Raw genomic sequence first — 20,718 nt, 5'->3', positions numbered from 1 at the left:
TTTCATTCCAAAACATTTTAAGGTTTAATTTAATTTTATTTTTTTTTCTTTATTTTTAAATTAGTTTTTTTACTTTGTTTAGTCTGCAATTTTAACTTAAATATTATTAAATCATTTGTTTTTTCTTAATTTTTTGTATGAGAAGTTAACATAATTGTTATTTTTTATGCTATCATTTTAGTTAATTAATAGTCAATAAAGCCTCATAGCTAGAGAGGCCTCAGCTGTCATTTGATACTGAGAGCATCTCTCTTAGACCTCACTACATTAAGGAAAAAAACAGTGTTAAAAATTGTAGTATATTTTAAAAATAATAATAAAGATTAATAAAGACAAAAAACGAAGATTTTTTTCTAATACACAAAAAAAATGTAATCGAATAAACCATTTTTAACGTATTTTTGAGATCCTTGCCAAATAGCGACCCTAAGTGAAAGCCTGATCATAGTTATTGGATATTCTTTAAAATAGCTGAAAATAGGATATTCTTTAAAATACCTAACTACAGTTAGGTCAGCTATTTTAAAGAATTTTTTAATTTGGCACGTTATTATTAGTAAGAATGATCGAAATTAAAATTTTAAAAACTATTTTAAGATTTTCCCGTCTAGTTTGCGATAATAAATTAAATACAGTATATTTATTTCGTTATATTGTATTAGATTTATATTTCTATAGAAGTAAATCATGATTTTTATATGATAAATGTTGTCATTATTTATATAAATCCAAATCAAAATATTCTATAATATATAAAAATTCCATTTGACACATGTTTCTTTCTCATCTTACAATAGAAACTTCACTTGTATCTAATTTAAAGCACTGTAGTGGCTATTGATAAATGGATATACAGTAATATTAAACGATGTTTTATGTCATAGAGATGCATATTTACTAAAAATAAATATATACATGTTTATATATGTTTACGTAATTTGTTTTCCGTCTTTCCTGCTACACAAAATAAATAAGTTGCACAGTATAAAATTTAGTAAAGATTAAAGCTATAAATGTCTGTCTTTTTTTTACTGTTTAATTACTTAATTTAATTAACTATATATTAAAATTTTAAAAATTTTCAGCTTTAGATTAATGGTTAAGTAGTTTAGGCATTTTTTGTGCAAAAATAAGTGCAAAATTTTCTGCTAAACAGGAAACCACACANCTAACATGAGTAACATATCGAATATAACTAGTGTTTAGGAAGATTATTACAGCAACTAATTGCTACTGATTTTCCATTACCTAAATCCCGGATCGATTTCGCTTTATCTTCATCCTTCTCATTTACCTTATTGCAATATATTTGATAGTTGTTGGTGGATTATTTATTAAGTACAGTACCTATTACAAATGCCTTATTACATCTACTCCAATGAACAGAATTAAAAGGCAATAAGTTTTAAAATTTACCTTACACTTCCACCGAAAAACTTACAAAGCACATTTAATTGAAAAATGTACAGTACAGTACACCTTGCCAAAAAAGACCAAATTTTACTTTTCTCCTGAAATGTCTTGTTCTAAATTGCTTTAAAAAATAAAAAATAGCCATAATTATAACTTAAGTGATCATTAAAATGATAAAGCTCATCAGAGTTAGAAACAATTTAAGATACTATTAATCTCAAGATGTACCTTGTAGCTTTTCAATAAATAACCATCTTTTATCTTTGTTTTCTTGAAAGGTCTTGGGCTATATTGTTATAAAAAATAAAAATATTAAAATTTATATTTTAATTAATCATTAAAATGATTAAAAAAACTACCGGGGGCAATTTTTTAGACTGTTTAAAGACTAAAAATCTCGTTCAAAATGCATCCAATAAACGACTCTGCTTAATCTTTGTTTTTCTTAAAATGTGTTATATTAAACGACCATAAAATGTATAACATATTAATTATATCTTAAATAATTATTAAAGTGACAAAATCATCCGTATAAGATTGAGCATGCTTGAAATGGTTTTAAAATCCATCTTCAAAACCATTTCAAGCATGCTCAATTTTAAAATGTTTCTCTTGTAGATTTTTAATAAGCAGCCATGTTTTACTTTTGTTGTCTTGAAAATGTCTTACTCTAAACTGCTATAAAAGATAGAAAATGTTTATAATTATGCTTTAAATAGTCATTAAAATAAAAAAAAAATTCATTCTGCATAATATGATACTAAAAATAACAAATTTTTAAGTATTACTTGTTTCAGAATCTACTTGTCACTAGGCTAAACCATAAATTTCCATTCCTGGTTTTGTATTTTATTTTTATTTATAAGTTACGTGTATTTTTATGCTTTGTGTTAAGATATGTTGTGTAATTTTGTATATTTTTTGAGTTATTTTTTTGTATTTTATTTTTATTTACTGAAAGCAATGTTCTTTTTATAAAAGTATATGATTCTTCTTAAGCGTTTGTTTCGCTTTGCATCCTGATCCTCTACAAGAGCTTCTGGATATGGCGACGTTCAACGTACATGCAAACATTATATCTGTGAAGCGTGTTCTGTACACTCCTCAAAAATACCTGATGTGCGTTAAATTTCTCGTGCCGCCACCATAATTCGTGCAAGCACATCTTTCTTTTGCTTTATGTGCTTCTCCCCACCTCTGAGTATTTTATTTGTTTATAAATGCTGCATGACGGCAATAATTTACTGTATTCTTATCTCTTATTCTAATTTCCAATAAATTTTACTAATTTTTAAAATACATTTAATTATTATTATTATTATTATTATTATTATTATTTACACTTTTTAATCGATATTAACTTTATAACAAATCACTAACATGAGTAACATATCGAATATAACTAGTGTTTAGGAAGATTATTACANTTAAAGCTATAAATGTCTGTCTTTTTTTTACTGTTTAATTACTTAATTTAATTAACTATATATTAAAATTTTAAAAATTTTCAGCTTTAGATTAATGGTTAAGTAGTTTAGGCATTTTTTGTGCAAAAATAAGTGCAAAATTTTCTGCTAAACAGGAAACCACACAAGTAAAATGCTAAAATATGCAAAAAACATAATAAGAAAGTACTAAAGATTTTAGCACGTATTTAACAAATATTTTACAATGTTAAACAAGTTTTATAATAATGAAAGATTAATTTATTTTAAATAGAAATAAAATAAATATTCATATTTTGATGTATTACTTCTATTTTTACTGACAGTATCAGCTGCATCATTTGTAAAGTATTTCTATCAAATCCATTGTTTGTTTTGAAGATACTCTCATGCTTCGATAAATGCTATCAAAACTATATTACTTTTAACAGAATTTTTTATATTGTGTAATAATACTGCAACAAAATATTCAGGTTATTTTCGTTTTAATTTTAACATACAAAAATCTAATTTTATTCTGTTTATTATTAAACAGACAATAAAAATATATATTCTAGTTGGAGAAAATGAATTTACCGGTATATTTAAAGATTATTGCATCTTAATCGTCACGTTTGTATGATTTTATTTTAAATCCATGTTTTGTATGTAGAAAAAAATAATATAAAAACAAATTCACAAGCCTTAAATTTCACTAGATGATCTCCCAATCTAAAATTGATCTGGCAATTTGAAGTTTCGCTAGTAAATATCTAGCAAAGTATTTTTTAGCGAAATTTTGAGTTGAAAAATCATCTCGCAAGATTTTTTTTCTTCTACAGAACTTTAAAATTGAAAATTTTCTAGAAAGAAAATTAAGTTGTAAGATCACTTAGCAAGGTATTTTCTGAAGGAATTTTAAGCTGTAAGAACATCTAGCGAGATGTCTTTCAACTTAAAAATTATGATAAAAACACATGACATGTTAGTAAAAATGTTATTTTTTTATAAAATAAAATAGCAAATATAATAATATAAAACTTTCGTTTTTTTTACTCGAAATTATAAAGAGCATCTTGAACACTCTACTGAATAGCGCTAATTTTAGAGGAAGAAATAAGTTATAATGTAATTTAATACGGAGAATAATAAATTATTAATATATTGAATTTATCAAAATAATTTATAATTAATAACTTAAATCTTAATAATGAAAGTAAGATCAAAGATTCGAAGATTCGATGATCTTAAAATGGATAATAATGTAATTTAAGCTTCAGGCGTGTTAACAACTAATTTAAGTAAATGAAATATCTAAATTTATGAATTTTCGAATGATAATTGGCCTTGTTTAATGATATTTTACACAAATATATAATTTGAAATGGATGAATGGTTTAACATATTTTATAATCGATTAATCAATAATTTGTCGATTCTTCAATAGAAAAATATTAATATAAATATATATATAATTTACTTTAAAAGAAAAAAGTAATAAAAAAACGAATTTAAATTTCTTTTTACATTGACTGTTATTTAATTCAATAAAAAAGAATCTTTAAAAATAAGGTTAAATTGAACATTTAAGTTTTGAATTATTGCGTTTAAAATTAGAGAAAAAATAATAATATTCTCTTGTTTGGGCCCTTATCTATTGATTAGTGATTTAGTGCGCTATATCGAGTCAAACCTCGATATAACGCGCCCTCAAATCGCCGTCCCTATAAAGTGTGAATGAATACTTTCGAGAGAATCTTCTCTATTAATATTAAATAGAAAATCCTTCTGTATTAACCAATAGATTTTCTATAAGTTCGGTGTTATAAATTGAGGTTACCTTCCTGGAAATTACTTAAATCATATAATATCACATAAAGATGACCATAAAAAATATAATTTATACAATGATAACAGAAAATTTATACAAGTCGTAAAATCGGGGTATACTGTATATTAAAAATTAATATTTCATAGAGTGTAGTTCCATTAACAAGTTAACTCCTAATCTTTATAAGAGTACATTTATTTAGCTCAATATTAATTCAGTTATTGGATGAATACACAGTCAAACCTCGCTATAACGCGTTATTATGAAAATACACGAAACCTGGTACCCATCTTGAATTAACTTACATGGAATTTAAAACTTAAACAATCAATTTTTAAGTTTTAAATTTGCATTATAAATCTTTCTTTTCTATTGACTGTAATCTGAAGAAGGCCATAAAATGGCCAAAAGTGGTTTTTTTTATAAAAAAAAAGGTTTTGATTTCCTGAACGTAACATTATGAGAATCTTTGCAATTCGCAACATGATGCCAAGTTACATTCATTCTCGTGAAAAGGTTCTGTAACTCTGGGCAGAATACAGAAAAAATGTTCTTATAAGATTAAATTCCATTGAAGAATAGTACACTTATTTTCTAACAGTACTCTTTAATCTTAAAGAGTATTAGAAAACGGAGTAAGTTATGATATTTATTATTCGAGTCTATGTTCAGAAATCGATTCATTTCCATTCTGAAATGAACATTTTGTCTTCGAGGAATCATTTGTGCAATTTTCAATTAAAATTATGTATATTATCAATGTATATAGGCTACATATGCAGAGTATAAATTTGTAACTCTGACAATTTGAAGAATGATTTGTTAATGATTCTTAAGAATCATCTATAAATTATATAACACTATTTTATACTTTTAAACTACAATCCCACTCCTGTAATGCTGTGTAACGTTTTCGCACATACCATCCCAGAATGACGTAATGCGTATTTTTTTATTGTACTAAAAAATAATACACATCACTGGGCACTGAATGTTACATTATTTTATTAATTACACGTGTAATGTACAAGCTGTAACATAAACAGTACGATTCGTTATGGAAGACTTCAGAAACAAAAATTACTTAAGGGTTGAGATCCTTGTATTACGTAGCATTTTTGTAAACACTTTCATCTAGGATGCGTTACAAGGGTCATTCGTAGAGATTACCTACACACTCATCCAATCATATATGCGTTACATAATTTATGGAAGTCCCTTAATATTTAAGTTATCTATTTTATAGCAGAGAAATATAGTTTCATTCAAGAAAAAGGCATTTAGTTCCGAAACATGCTAAATTATGTGAAATATTTGACTAATTTGATATAATTAATCAATACATGATGTCTAGTAAATGATTTCATGATATTTACCGAATATTACTCTAAAAAGTATTATTGTAATCGAGAACTAGTTTATATCAACTGTCATTCGATAGTATCTTGTCTTGTTTTTCTTCGTGTGTCAATCCAACCGATCATTTATAAGAAGCAACACCACTCATCTATTTACACGATACACAATAAAATAAATGAATCATAAAATAATACCATGGCATTTCTTCCTTTCAACATAACAAAGAAACTTATTAACAAAGATAATCTTTCCGGTAGACGGAAAGCTTTCTATGTCCAATAGCTGTATTAAGATTGAGCTGAGATTGCTGTCTTATCTCATAAGACATATTGTCACACAAGTTTTTCTATATCAGTAACGTTGTTCGAAACATTAGAACTTTGTCTCCTATCATAATAAAGGTTAGAATTATCTGAATTAAGATGAAGCGTTTATTTTCAACTTTAAATTAAGGAATCTGTTACCTATTGTTTTTTAAATGATTTTTAGCATTTATTTTAGTCAGCTTATGATTTTTCTGATTTGAGAGCAAGTTGTGATTCTAGCTTTTCTATAATCATAAATGGTTTTACTTTAAATTTAATTGAAAGTTTATTGATTTTTCTTTTAATTATAAACCATCTTTAAAACTTTAGCTACCTTGTAACAACTGTGAATTAATTTTGGTTGGAAGCAAAAGTGATTTTTTTTAAATATTTCTTTCCCTTTCATTAAATTACTTTTACTTTGAAAAATTGCTATTAAATTGTCTTGTACGTTCTTTAGTTGGACAATTTACTAAACTTGACAAAAAGTTAGTAAATCTTACTGAATCTTCACAAAATTTTACATCTGCTATCCTACATTTGCCTTAAAGCGTCTTAAGCAAAGTTTATGATCTGTACAGGTAAATATAGTAAACTCACAAAAGATAACTACATTGAGAACTCACTTCTCTACTTGTAAATAAGATAAACTTTTTTGGTTTCAATCAATGTTCTGCTAATGAAGGTTGTTGATTCATGGGAATTATTTTGTGCCTCCTGTTGTGCTATAATTCTTCTAGAACTGACCTAGTTTTTCTAGATCAGCTTCGAAGTAAAGAATCGCATCTTTCAACAGAATGAAAAACGCCATTTAACTTCCTCAGAAATTTGTTGCTTTAATCCTCTAAATGCTATCTTTGCTTTTAATTCTAATTTATGTGACTTTAAAAGTTTTCTGCTAAGTGTGATATAAACCGAGCTGAAAATGCAAACATTCTTAACATCAACTTAAGTTCCAAGCATTTAACGTACTGTAAACTTACCTACTCCAGTATTATTATTCACAGATTTTATTTTAAATTTCTATTCTCTTGACAATTAAATTGGTTTTTATTACAGATAAGAAAACGTTGTACTTTTGTCTTTTCGAGATTATTTTTCTCGAGATTTGTATCAATTATGTAGTGAGCAAATTAATAAATAATTCGCTAGCTGTATAATTCATACAAATTAATTGCTTGATATGTAAACATGAGACTATCACAAAAAAACTCACTTTGCATCCATTAATGAATGCAAAGTGTCAATTTGCTTCAGGTAAATTCTGGAATTGATAATTTCTACCTTTCCCTGTTTGGTGTGAAGAAATTTCCATTATTTTCCTTTTCAGAATCGTTGACTATTCTGAAGTCATTTTTTCCACCATGAAATATACACTTTCTTCTTTTTTCCATTTCGGTATTATCTTTCTGTTTTCTTGTTTTTCTTCTCTGTTGTCTTGTTTGTTTCCGTTTTCCTTCTTTTTCTATGCTTTGCTGCGATACATGCGAACAAACTGATCCATTTTATCACATTTATTCTTAGTCACTTGACAATCTCTTTCTGTGTCGTGGACCACTACAGGGAACAAAACATCTTTTCTTACCTCTATTAGCTTTATTACGGTCGAAATTCGCGTGTACATCATCCTGATCTTTCGTAATCGAACTTTTATGCCTGCCTGCTTGTGTATAACAAACATACTTGATACGAATAAAATTGACTTATATACTTGGCATGCCAAACTGTAAGATCCATGTTTATAAATTTCTTCGTTTTTATCGCACGAAACAAAATGGCGACTTTATACAGTTTATTATCTCTTTCTATTAGAAATTTATACTTCATTTTTTATTTAAAAAAACAAACGTTATAGCGAATTAATAATTTAAAGAAAGCTGTTATTACAAGTGCATCTCACTTGTTCAGTTTATTTCTTGATGAATATTTTAAAACAACACTTTCCGATAGCCTACCTTTTAAACGACTTCGGGCTGTTTTCTCTCCATATATATTTTATATATTTTTAAATATTGCAAAGGAAATTAATAGAAATTTTCTTGATTTCTGTATATTTATTGATTCCATAAATAGTTTATTAATAGAATTATGTCGAAATCATAAACTTAAGTGGAAGACGTCGATTCAGTTGTCCGGGTGGGGACTGAATCCACGTCTTCGCGCTTATATGCTTATTATAGGGTGTTGGATTTCATCCGATGTATATGATCTATATACAGTCGACCCCCCCTATAACACTGTTGATAATTCTGTTTTATAATTATATGAATTCCATGTTGTACGAGTCACTTAGATTTTAAAATACGTGTGCCGGGCTGTGAACGGCTCACGTATTTTAAAATCTAAGTGACTCGTACAACATGGAATTCATATAAAACAGAATTATCAACAGTGTTATAGGGGCGTCGACTGTATGTAGCCTCTATATACTGTATAGTATACATGTTCATTCAAATAGGTGCCTGAGAGTGTGCATTTATAGAGCCAGATAGAAAGTAAATCCACGTCATGTTTAATTCTTACTTTTTCTTTGCCTGGACTAACAATTTACATAAGAATTTGAATTATAATTTGAATAATAATAATTTATTTTTGTATTTCGTGTTTCGTCAAATTTATTTCTTAAATCTTCTTTAATTTAAAAAATAAATGTCTTGTTAATGGTTTTTTAATTAATTAATTTTTTGTATATAGGGCTACTGTAATTATCTTATTTATCTCTTACCGAAGAATACTCAATCTTTTCCAAAATATAATTAAATAAAAATAAAAATTAAACACAGAAACGATTAAAAATATAAGTATAAACTAAAGTATTGATTTATTATTGTTTCTAAATGCAAAATACTTCTATTTATTCTTATCTCTTATTCTAATTTCCAATAAATTTTACTAATTTTTAAAATACATTTAATTATTATTATTATTATTATTATTATTATTATTTACACTTTTTAATCGATATTAACTTTATAACAAATCACTAACATGAGTAACATATCGAATATAACTAGTGTTTAGGAAGATTATTACAGCAACTAATTGCTACTGATTTTCCATTACCTAAATCCCGGATCGATTTCGCTTTATCTTCATCCTTCTCATTTACCTTATTGCAATATATTTGATAGTTGTTGGTGGATTATTTATTAAGTACAGTACCTATTACAAATGCCTTATTACATCTACTCCAATGAACAGAATTAAAAGGCAATAAGTTTTAAAATTTACCTTACACTTCCACCGAAAAACTTACAAAGCACATTTAATTGAAAAATGTACAGTACAGTACACCTTGCCAAAAAAGACCAAATTTTACTTTTCTCCTGAAATGTCTTGTTCTAAATTGCTTTAAAAAATAAAAAATAGCCATAATTATAACTTAAGTGATCATTAAAATGATAAAGCTCATCAGAGTTAGAAACAATTTAAGATACTATTAATCTCAAGATGTACCTTGTAGCTTTTCAATAAATAACCATCTTTTATCTTTGTTTTCTTGAAAGGTCTTGGGCTATATTGTTATAAAAAATAAAAATATTAAAATTTATATTTTAATTAATCATTAAAATGATTAAAAAAACTACCGGGGGCAATTTTTTAGACTGTTTAAAGACTAAAAATCTCGTTCAAAATGCATCCAATAAACGACTCTGCTTAATCTTTGTTTTTCTTAAAATGTGTTATATTAAACGACCATAAAATGTATAACATATTAATTATATCTTAAATAATTATTAAAGTGACAAAATCATCCGTATAAGATTGAGCATGCTTGAAATGGTTTTAAAATCCATCTTCAAAACCATTTCAAGCATGCTCAATTTTAAAATGTTTCTCTTGTAGATTTTTAATAAGCAGCCATGTTTTACTTTTGTTGTCTTGAAAATGTCTTACTCTAAACTGCTATAAAAGATAGAAAATGTTTATAATTATGCTTTAAATAGTCATTAAAATAAAAAAAAAATTAGAGAATATTTTTTAGAAATCATTTAAGATATGCTTAATCTTATGTAGTTTCTCAATAAACAAGCACATTTTAATTAAATTTTTGATTCACAAACCTAATCAAGAACAGATTTATCATATACTGGCCAATGTTTATTTAACAATTAAAACTCCAGTATGCATTTCGACAATAAAACAATTGTCCTCCTCAACTGCTTTTTAATTTACAACCTTTTTTTAAACCGATATACAGTATAATAATAGCATGATAATAATGATAAAAAAATTAATATAATTGATTAAAATTTTATGTAAGGTATAGTTTATCTTATTAAGTTTATGGTTGCAGATTAGGTTTTTAATGTGTTATAGATTGGTTGACAGTGAGGATTACAACATTGTTTTAGTTTTAGAAATGCATACTGCAGTTTTAATTATTAAATAAACATTGGCCAATGCATGATAAATCTGTTGTTCATTAGGTTTATGAATGAAAAATTTAATTAAACTAAAATACAGACCAAAAAGGCATTGAGGTATTAACCATGTTTTAAGTTTTATCGAAGTGTCTTATCCTAAATTACTATTAAAAAGTAAAAAAAAAATATTTATAATTATATTTTAAGTAATCCATCAAAATCCATCAAAAATCAGATTTTAGAACTAGTATTATGCGAATGGGAATGATTTTTTTAGAGAAAAGTTATAGAGAAAGAGTAATCTCTTTCTCTATAAATGCACTGAAAAAATGTATGTATGCGGAATTGTTTTTGGAAAGAAAATTCTCGTGATTGTATTTTACTATAAAATATACAATATAATAAAAAAATAAGCGAAACGAATGATAACATTCAATTGTTTTAGAAACTAAAATTTAAAATCTCATTTAAAATATTCATAATAATAAAATAATTATGATGTATATACAGAATGTTTCGAAATTCCTGTTGCAAACTTATAGGATAGATTCCTTAAGAAGAAATAAATAAAGGATTTATTCGAAAATTTAAATTGTGAAAACGATTTATTCTAAAAATTTAAATTTATTGACAATTTAAATCTTTTATTAAGGATTTATTAACAATTTAAAGTTCAGTGATGCCACTTGAGTTTTCGCTCAAATGAGAACAAATTCATCTTTATTCTATTATTTAAATTTAAAGTTTTTTAAGAAAGAAAAAAAAATGAATAGATTTATCTCGAAATTTTGTATTTTATTTTTATTTACTGAAAGCAATGTTCTTTTTATAAAAGTATATGATTCTTCTTAAGCGTTTGTTTCGCTTTGCATCCTGATCCTCTACAAGAGCTTCTGGATATGGCGACGTTCAACGTACATGCAAACATTATATCTGTGAAGCGTGTTCTGTACACTCCTCAAAAATACCTGATGTGCGTTAAATTTCTCGTGCCGCCACCATAATTCGTGCAAGCACATCTTTCTTTTGCTTTATGTGCTTCTCCCCACCTCTGAGTATTTTATTTGTTTATAAATGCTGCATGACGGCAATAATTTACTGTATTCACATACATCAAATACCGGAAGTGATATCACAGAACTTTAAATTAAATTAACTTCACTTTTTTCTTCTAATAATATTATTTTAAAATGTAATACATAAAATATTTAAAGTAAAATAAGGAATTAATTTGATATAATAAATTAAGTTTACAAATTATTTTATTTAAATTATAAAATAAATTACAAAAATGTTTTAAATTAAATTTATTCTTGATATAAATACTTCAATATATTATATAAAGAAAAATATTCAAATAAAATTCAAAAATCCTTACGATCTCCTCGGAGAATACGTTTACCAAAAAATAAGAATTACCTACAATAAAATTGTATTTTTTTGAAATATTGTATCAGAGAAACATCTAAAAATCCTATGTTTTTATATACATAAATCTATTTTCTAGAACCTTATTCGTAGTTTAAGATGGCAGAAGAAGAGGATGATGATTACACAGTGTTTGAAGATAAACCAGGTTTGGCAGAGGATATGAAATTCTTAGCAAGTATGCCAGAACTATGCGATGTGACTTTTTTGGTTGGAGAAACACGCGAACCTGTTTGTGCTGTCAAAGCAGTTTTAGCTGCAAGAAGCAGGTATTCAAATATATAGATAATAGTTGGAAAAATTTTATTTATTTTCAATAGTGGAATATGTCAAAGTTTGCTACTCGCCTGTTGAAGATTCTTTTAAATTGTGTTTTGCGCTCGTAATTTTCTTATTTTTTGAAATTTATTTTGTAAAAAATTAATTTCTTTCTCATATTTCAAGCCCTTATATGTATATATTCTACCATTTCCAAAAATTTTATTTATTTTCAATTGTAAGATGCACACACTTAACGTTTGGAATTAATTATAATTTCATTATGCGCTCGTAATTTTACTTTTTAAAATTAATTTTATTAAAACTTCAAGAAAATTTAATTATTTTTAATACTTTAAATTTATTTTTTTCAAAATGTAATTATTTTTTATATCCTAGAACATTTTATATTTATCTTTTTACCACTTTGTCACTTGTTGTTAATAGGTTGCCTTCAATGTACAGTACTTTTCTTTCAATTTTTATAAAGAAATTCCAATTGATTTACTTTTTAAACTCTTAAATCAAATATTATTTTAACATATATATACTTTCAAAAACGAAGATGAATTAAATAAAAATGTCTAGTTTTATTCTGCACAAAAATATTTTTATTGATTTTTTTTTAAATATTTTTTTTGCCTGCTTTAAAATAAGATGTTGACATTTTTTATACTTTATAAGTATATATTACAAGTATAAGGTATTGAGGTTCCTTATTAAAATGGAGTAGGAACTCGGTGGAATTGTGTTTCTATGGGCACGAAGGGAGTTGTAAGTGTTGATGTTGATGCTGTGGGACACATTGTCTGAAACCAGTGATGTGCTAGACACAAAATTGGTTTCAGGCAGATAATGGCATCCCTTGTGTAATATGATCATACAGTACTTCCAAATATCTCATTTTTTTCTCCTCTGTTTCGCTTGCTTCTAACAGGTTATTTATGTGAACTTTTATGTTAAATCCTTGTTAAAGTTACAGAATAAAACTTAAATAGAATAGTTTTTTAAATTCTGTTATATAACATTGTTTATTTAAATTACAGTAATTTTTATTTCATTTAAATTTCTATAATTAATTCTTAACTTTTTAAAATTAAAATTTTAAAAATTAATTTATTGTTTAATTTTATTAAAATCGTAAATGTTCTTAATTTTCTCACTTTCTATTTTTTATTTTTATTTTTTCAGTCACTAATTGTAATGCTTTTTAAATTATTTTTTTTAAATATTAAACATTTTTAAAAATTCTCAGTAAAAACGTATTTCTTCATTAATTTTTTACAGTAGCACTCTTCGTATTACAATTATTTTTCTTTGCTTTATAATTAATGTTTATTTGCCTGTAGTCTACACTTCACGCTTATTTACCTGTATCTAGTTGATGTTTGTTATCTTCTGCCCTGCAATTAATGCTTACTTTTCTGCATCCTGTTATTGATGCTTTTTCATACACTTTACAGTTATTACTCATTTTCTGCACAATACAATTATTTTCATGTAACTGATATGCGCTTACACCTTGAAGTTAATATTTAGGCTACTTTTCTGCATTCTACAGTTGGCATTTATTTTCCTATACCCTGCATAACTTGTGCTTATTTTCTTACATCCTACAATTAATGTTTTTTCTACACTTTACAAAGTTAGCATTTATTTTCCTACCTCTTACAGTTAATACTTATTTTCTTGCATTTCTACAATTGCTGTTTATTTTTTTTACACAGTTGACATTTATTTTACTGCATCATTAGTTAACATTTTTCTACCTCGAGAAATTACGTTAGTTTTTCATATTTACTCTTTAAATTAGTTTTCCTTAACCAATTATTTTGCTTCGTATTTTGTTTTTTTTTATTAAATTACAGAATTATTTACAAAACATATATATGTTTTAACATTTTTTAACGATAAAATGTAGAAAATATTCGTATGTTTAAAATGAAAGGCAAAATAGTATACTTGTGTATTCAGGGTTTTCCAAAAGATCCTTTATGGACTTCAACAACAACAACCAACGTTTCCAAAAGAATCAGCTACTAAAAAAAGGGAGTCATTTAAAGAAACAAAATTGAAATTGTTCCTGAAAAGAAGCAGCGAACCTATCATCAACATTCATTTCCCTCAGGTAATTGCATCACGAATTTCTATTATTACATTTAGCGATTGGATATAAAGTGTAGATTACTTTTTCTCTTCTTTCTCTACAAATTGCAAATGTGATGATAAAATTTTCCAAGTTAAAATATTAATTTTTAACAATATATTTTATGAATTATATTTAATTTAAATTGCTATTATTAATATTAAAATACATTTTTAAAATTTATATAATTTATTCTAAAATTTCTAAGTAAATTCTTTTAGAAAGAGTTTTAAAATTAGAATAATTTTTATATTTTATCTACGAATATTTTTATAATTTCCTGAGTAATTGTGGGTATCTTTAATTAACATTCTTTAAGGTGCATTCGTTTTATCAGAAGAGTGCGCGCAGTTACGTAAATTTTACGTTATTTTACACTTTTCTATTACAAAAAAGTATAATAATTACGTCTAACTGACGTAAAAGTATGCATTTGGCATCTCTAGACGGATATGAGCCTTTGCCATTTTGTGCTACAGCTTTTGTTACGTGCTTAGCCCCAATATGTCAGAGTTACGAGGGTACTTACAATATTAAAAAAGTAGACATTTAAAAATTGTCATACGTTATTTTAACTTGTGAACTTAAATTATTGAATAAAATATCTGCCTAATTTAAAGAAGTGACTGCTGGCTACCGCGCCGACCGTAACATTATTATTGGTAATAACAATGTTACGGTTGAAATATTATAAATTTCGCTATTTTTTATTCTATCAATATGTAAAATTAAATATTACAAGTATTTCTGGCAATTTATATCCGAACATGTTTATATAAAATCATAAAATAAATAAAGACGATCAAAAAAAGTTAAACGATTAATTAAATATCAATTGATTTTCATTGATCAAATGATCTGACTGGACCACATGGTCATAGCCTCATTCAATAACCAAAACATATACTGTATATACAGTAGAGTGTCGTTTATCCGAAAGTCGGTTATCCGAAAGAATTCCAGTCGACAAATTTAAATTTTCGCTAGTGCTGTGGCGCTGCAATATTTGGCTATATCTTGGGCTACTCCAATATTTTTTTTGTTGATGTGTGTGTTTTAGCTGGCAGCACTGGCACTTTTGTGTGGTCTTTTTCTGAGCACTGTGTGTGGTGCTGAATCGAACGTTTTTGATACTAGATCAACTTCTAAAGTATACTTTTTTATTGTTTTTATATTTTTCAATATATTTATTTTGTTTGTACAAAATAAAGAAATAATTTTTAACGATACAGTAGCCACGATTATTATTTTAAAAAGTTTACGTTAGGCTTAACATCGTCGAAAATTCAACGCGAGGCAACACGCAACGGAGAAAAATTTCAACACGGGATAGGTTAATATATTTTTTCGTACATAATCGGTTATCCGAAAAATAAGTTATCCGAACGACCCCAGTCTCCAATTGATTCGGATAAACGACGCTCTACTGTATGTCTATCTGGTACTTAATTATATGTCTGTATTTTGCTTATTTTTCCTAAAATTATATAAATACAAATTATTGTGACGTTGTCACAATGTTCTCAATTACTGTATTTCAGTAGTGTCTTGCCCCTGTACATCGTACTTTTCCTGTTAGCAATAGAGTCGTGCCGGTCATCTAACTTCCTTCAGGGGAAATTTATGAATTTAAATAGTTAATTTGGGCCTCCTACCTCCAAGCTTTCCATGTCTGGTCGCGACTGTATCTAACTCCATTCTCGTGATTAAGGAAGGACAACAGACAGTCAAACAAACAGGCAGACGGACGACAGTGGGAATTTTTAGGTGTACAATTTTTTTTTTTTTCAAATTGCAGCCCAATTAGTGTAAATTTTTCTGATTGTTGTTTTACTTACACAAAGTTACGCAGTTCTGTTATAAAGTTCTGTTTTCCTTAAAAACAAATGCAGTAACTTTAATACAGATAAACTGGTATACACTACAACAAAAGTTTTTGAATTGTGTAAACAGAATTCTCTCCAGACAATTGTTGTACAAGAATCAGTTTTAAAAATGTTAAACCCTAACTTAAACATCTTGTTTCACATGTCAATAATATAATATATACCTCAAAGTCTATAGCAAATTTTTAGGATTCGTTTGTCTCGCTGACAATTAATTGTAATCTTTGTTTTTCTTCTGGTAAACGAAGCATTACAGTATTTAACCTTTTCGATCAGAATTACTGTAATTTTGTACACTACAACCTGACATCTTAAATTATTCACGATGTGGATCTTGGCAAATTATATAAACAATCGTATCGTATTACAATCGTCTCCACACAAAATGGGGGATGCACATAGCTGTACAGATAGAGGTGCTGTAGTATGCACAACTCTAACAAAACGAAAGCACTTTCAGAAAGCTTAAAGTATTTCTAAAAGATTTATTTTAAATCTTTCAGAAAAATCTAAATTTATATTAAACATATGCACAATTATTAAAAATATTTGTTGCACTGTATGAATTACTTTGTTGTTGAAGCACGTTTTCTTTTCACATTTTATAAACTAATATATTAATATAATAAAATATCAATACATGGTGGCTCAGAAGTCAGTTAACTGTTTTATCCCTTTTTTTAATATTAAAGTTATTATTTAATTTGTTAAAGCTTTGTAATGCGTATTTTCAAAATGAGTTTGTTTTTTGTTTAGCAGTTTTGAATAAGATTACAACTTAATCTTCGTAATGGTTAACTGATTTTTTCGCCATCCTATTCATTACAGCATAAATGTTCATTAATTTAATAACATATTAATAATAATACTTGGAATTTACAAATTTTATAGTATCTCAAATGCATCTCAGCCGTATACCGTGCGATTTTTTTGACGCACAATACATTGTACAATAATTATATGATGAATTTTTTTTATCTCTGTGGCTCCAACGAGTGATTTTAAAGTGGTTCACGCAAATCAAATATACTAAAAATAAGATGAAGCCATAATAAAAGATTTTTAGAGCACAACTTTTATCGATATAAATGTATAATACTTTGTAAATTTCCTATACACAATTTTTGAGCCTGGCAACAACAGGTTCACTAACTTGTGTCAGATATTAATATTTTACGATGGATGAAGGATGTGGTAAAATAAAACGAACTGAAAAATATTTGTATAACAAGCAATTATTTATTGTAACATCGTCGTAATGTCGTGCTGCGATTTTTAATCATATTTTTAATTTAATTTAAAATATATGCTCTCGATTTGAAGTGTTTTGCCCTTGTACATCGCACTTTCCTGTTAACAATAGTCATTCTGATCATCTATCTAACTCAGTTTTGGAGAAAATTTTTGAGTTAAAATAATGTTACTTTTATTTCAAACTGGAAGTTCGTATATAGTTAATCGGGACCTCCAGTCCCTAAGCTTTTCATATCTGGTCTCGACTTTCATCTATCTATCTAACTCCATTCTCGAGATTAAGAAAGGACAGTCAGACAGTCGCCAGTGGAAATTTATGTCTACAATTTGAAAATTGCAGCCTAATCAATTAAATTTGAATAAATAAGTATATATTTACATTTGAATATAACTAGTAAATAATACTTAGAAATGTAAACAAACAGAATTTTTATGTTCTGCATACAATTTCTAACAGTTCTTNTTTCCAATAAATTTTACTAATTTTTAAAATACATTTAATTATTATTATTATTATTATTATTATTATTATTTACACTTTTTAATCGATATTAACTTTATAACAAATCACTAACATGAGTAACATATCGAATATAACTAGTGTTTAGGAAGATTATTACAGCAACTAATTGCTACTGATTTTCCATTACCTAAATCCCGGATCGATTTCGCTTTATCTTCATCCTTCTCATTTACCTTATTGCAATATATTTGATAGTTGTTGGTGGATTATTTATTAAGTACAGTACCTATTACAAATGCCTTATTACATCTACTCCAATGAACAGAATTAAAAGGCAATAAGTTTTAAAATTTACCTTACACTTCCACCGAAAAACTTACAAAGCACATTTAATTGAAAAATGTACAGTACAGTACACCTTGCCAAAAAAGACCAAATTTTACTTTTCTCCTGAAATGTCTTGTTCTAAATTGCTTTAAAAAATAAAAAATAGCCATAATTATAACTTAAGTGATCATTAAAATGATAAAGCTCATCAGAGTTAGAAACAATTTAAGATACTATTAATCTCAAGATGTACCTTGTAGCTTTTCAATAAATAACCATCTTTTATCTTTGTTTTCTTGAAAGGTCTTGGGCTATATTGTTATAAAAAATAAAAATATTAAAATTTATATTTTAATTAATCATTAAAATGATTAAAAAAACTACCGGGGGCAATTTTTTAGACTGTTTAAAGACTAAAAATCTCGTTCAAAATGCATCCAATAAACGACTCTGCTTAATCTTTGTTTTTCTTAAAATGTGTTATATTAAACGACCATAAAATGTATAACATATTAATTATATCTTAAATAATTATTAAAGTGACAAAATCATCCGTATAAGATTGAGCATGCTTGAAATGGTTTTAAAATCCATCTTCAAAACCATTTCAAGCATGCTCAATTTTAAAATGTTTCTCTTGTAGATTTTTAATAAGCAGCCATGTTTTACTTTTGTTGTCTTGAAAATGTCTTACTCTAAACTGCTATAAAAGATAGAAAATGTTTATAATTATGCTTTAAATAGTCATTAAAATAAAAAAAAAATTAGAGAATATTTTTTAGAAATCATTTAAGATATGCTTAATCTTATGTAGTTTCTCAATAAACAAGCACATTTTAATTAAATTTTTGATTCACAAACCTAATCAAGAACAGATTTATCATATACTGGCCAATGTTTATTTAACAATTAAAACTCCAGTATGCATTTCGACAATAAAACAATTGTCCTCCTCAACTGCTTTTTAATTTACAACCTTTTTTTAAACCGATATACAGTATAATAATAGCATGATAATAATGATAAAAAAATTAATATAATTGATTAAAATTTTATGTAAGGTATAGTTTATCTTATTAAGTTTATGGTTGCAGATTAGGTTTTTAATGTGTTATAGATTGGTTGACAGTGAGGATGACAACATTGTTTTAGTTTTAGAAATGCATACTGCAGTTTTAATTATTAAATAAACATTGGCCAATGCATGATAAATCTGTTGTTCATTAGGTTTATGAATGAAAAATTTAATTAAACTAAAATACAGACCAAAAAGGCATTGAGGTATTAACCATGTTTTAAGTTTTATCGAAGTGTCTTATCCTAAATTACTATTAAAAAGTAAAAAAAAAATATTTATAATTATATTTTAAGTAATCCATCAAAATCCATCAAAAATCAGATTTTAGAACTAGTATTATGCGAATGGGAATGATTTTTTTAGAGAAAAGTTATAGAGAAAGAGTAATCTCTTTCTCTATAAATGCACTGAAAAAATGTATGTATGCGGAATTGTTTTTGGAAAGAAAATTCTCGTGATTGTATTTTACTATAAAATATACAATATAATAAAAAAATAAGCGAAACGAATGATAACATTCAATTGTTTTAGAAACTAAAATTTAAAATCTCATTTAAAATATTCATAATAATAAAATAATTATGATGTATATACAGAATGTTTCGAAATTCCTGTTGCAAACTTATAGGATAGATTCCTTAAGAAGAAATAAATAAAGGATTTATTCGAAAATTTAAATTGTGAAAACGATTTATTCTAAAAATTTAAATTTATTGACAATTTAAATCTTTTATTAAGGATTTATTAACAATTTAAAGTTCAGTGATGCCACTTGAGTTTTCGCTCAAATGAGAACAAATTCATCTTTATTCTATTATTTAAATTTAAAGTTTTTTAAGAAAGAAAAAAAAATGAATAGATTTATCTCGAAATTTTGTATTTTATTTTTATTTACTGAAAGCAATGTTCTTTTTATAAAAGTATATGATTCTTCTTAAGCGTTTGTTTCGCTTTGCATCCTGATCCTCTACAAGAGCTTCTGGATATGGCGACGTTCAACGTACATGCAAACATTATATCTGTGAAGCGTGTTCTGTACACTCCTCAAAAATACCTGATGTGCGTTAAATTTCTCGTGCCGCCACCATAATTCGTGCAAGCACATCTTTCTTCTGCTTTATGTGGTAATCTCCCCACCTCTGAGTATTTTATTTGTTTTATTTATTGAATTCATTATCA

At 26.3% G+C, this 20,718-nt stretch overlaps 1 protein-coding gene across 1 annotated transcript in view; it reads left to right on the top strand.

Moving 5' to 3' along the window:
* The window catches only part of LOC111635073 (serine-enriched protein-like), a 46,138-nt gene that overhangs the window by 5,553 nt on the left and 19,867 nt on the right, over positions 1 to 20,718 (top strand). The window contains exons 2-3 of the mRNA XM_023379922.1: positions 12,207 to 12,396; positions 14,360 to 14,513. Coding sequence (XP_023235690.1) covers positions 12,227 to 12,396; positions 14,360 to 14,513 — 324 coding nt within the window. The 5' untranslated portion in view covers positions 12,207 to 12,226. The remainder of the gene's footprint in view (positions 1 to 12,206; positions 12,397 to 14,359; positions 14,514 to 20,718) is intronic.

This window comes from Centruroides sculpturatus, unplaced genomic scaffold (genome assembly GCF_000671375.1).
Source record: "Centruroides sculpturatus isolate CEXI.00-Female unplaced genomic scaffold, Cexi_2.0 scaffold720, whole genome shotgun sequence".
Taxonomy (NCBI): Eukaryota; Metazoa; Arthropoda; class Arachnida; order Scorpiones; family Buthidae; genus Centruroides; species Centruroides sculpturatus.
Note: the sequence above shows the minus strand (reverse complement) of the source record. Positions and strands in the feature narration are given on the sequence as shown.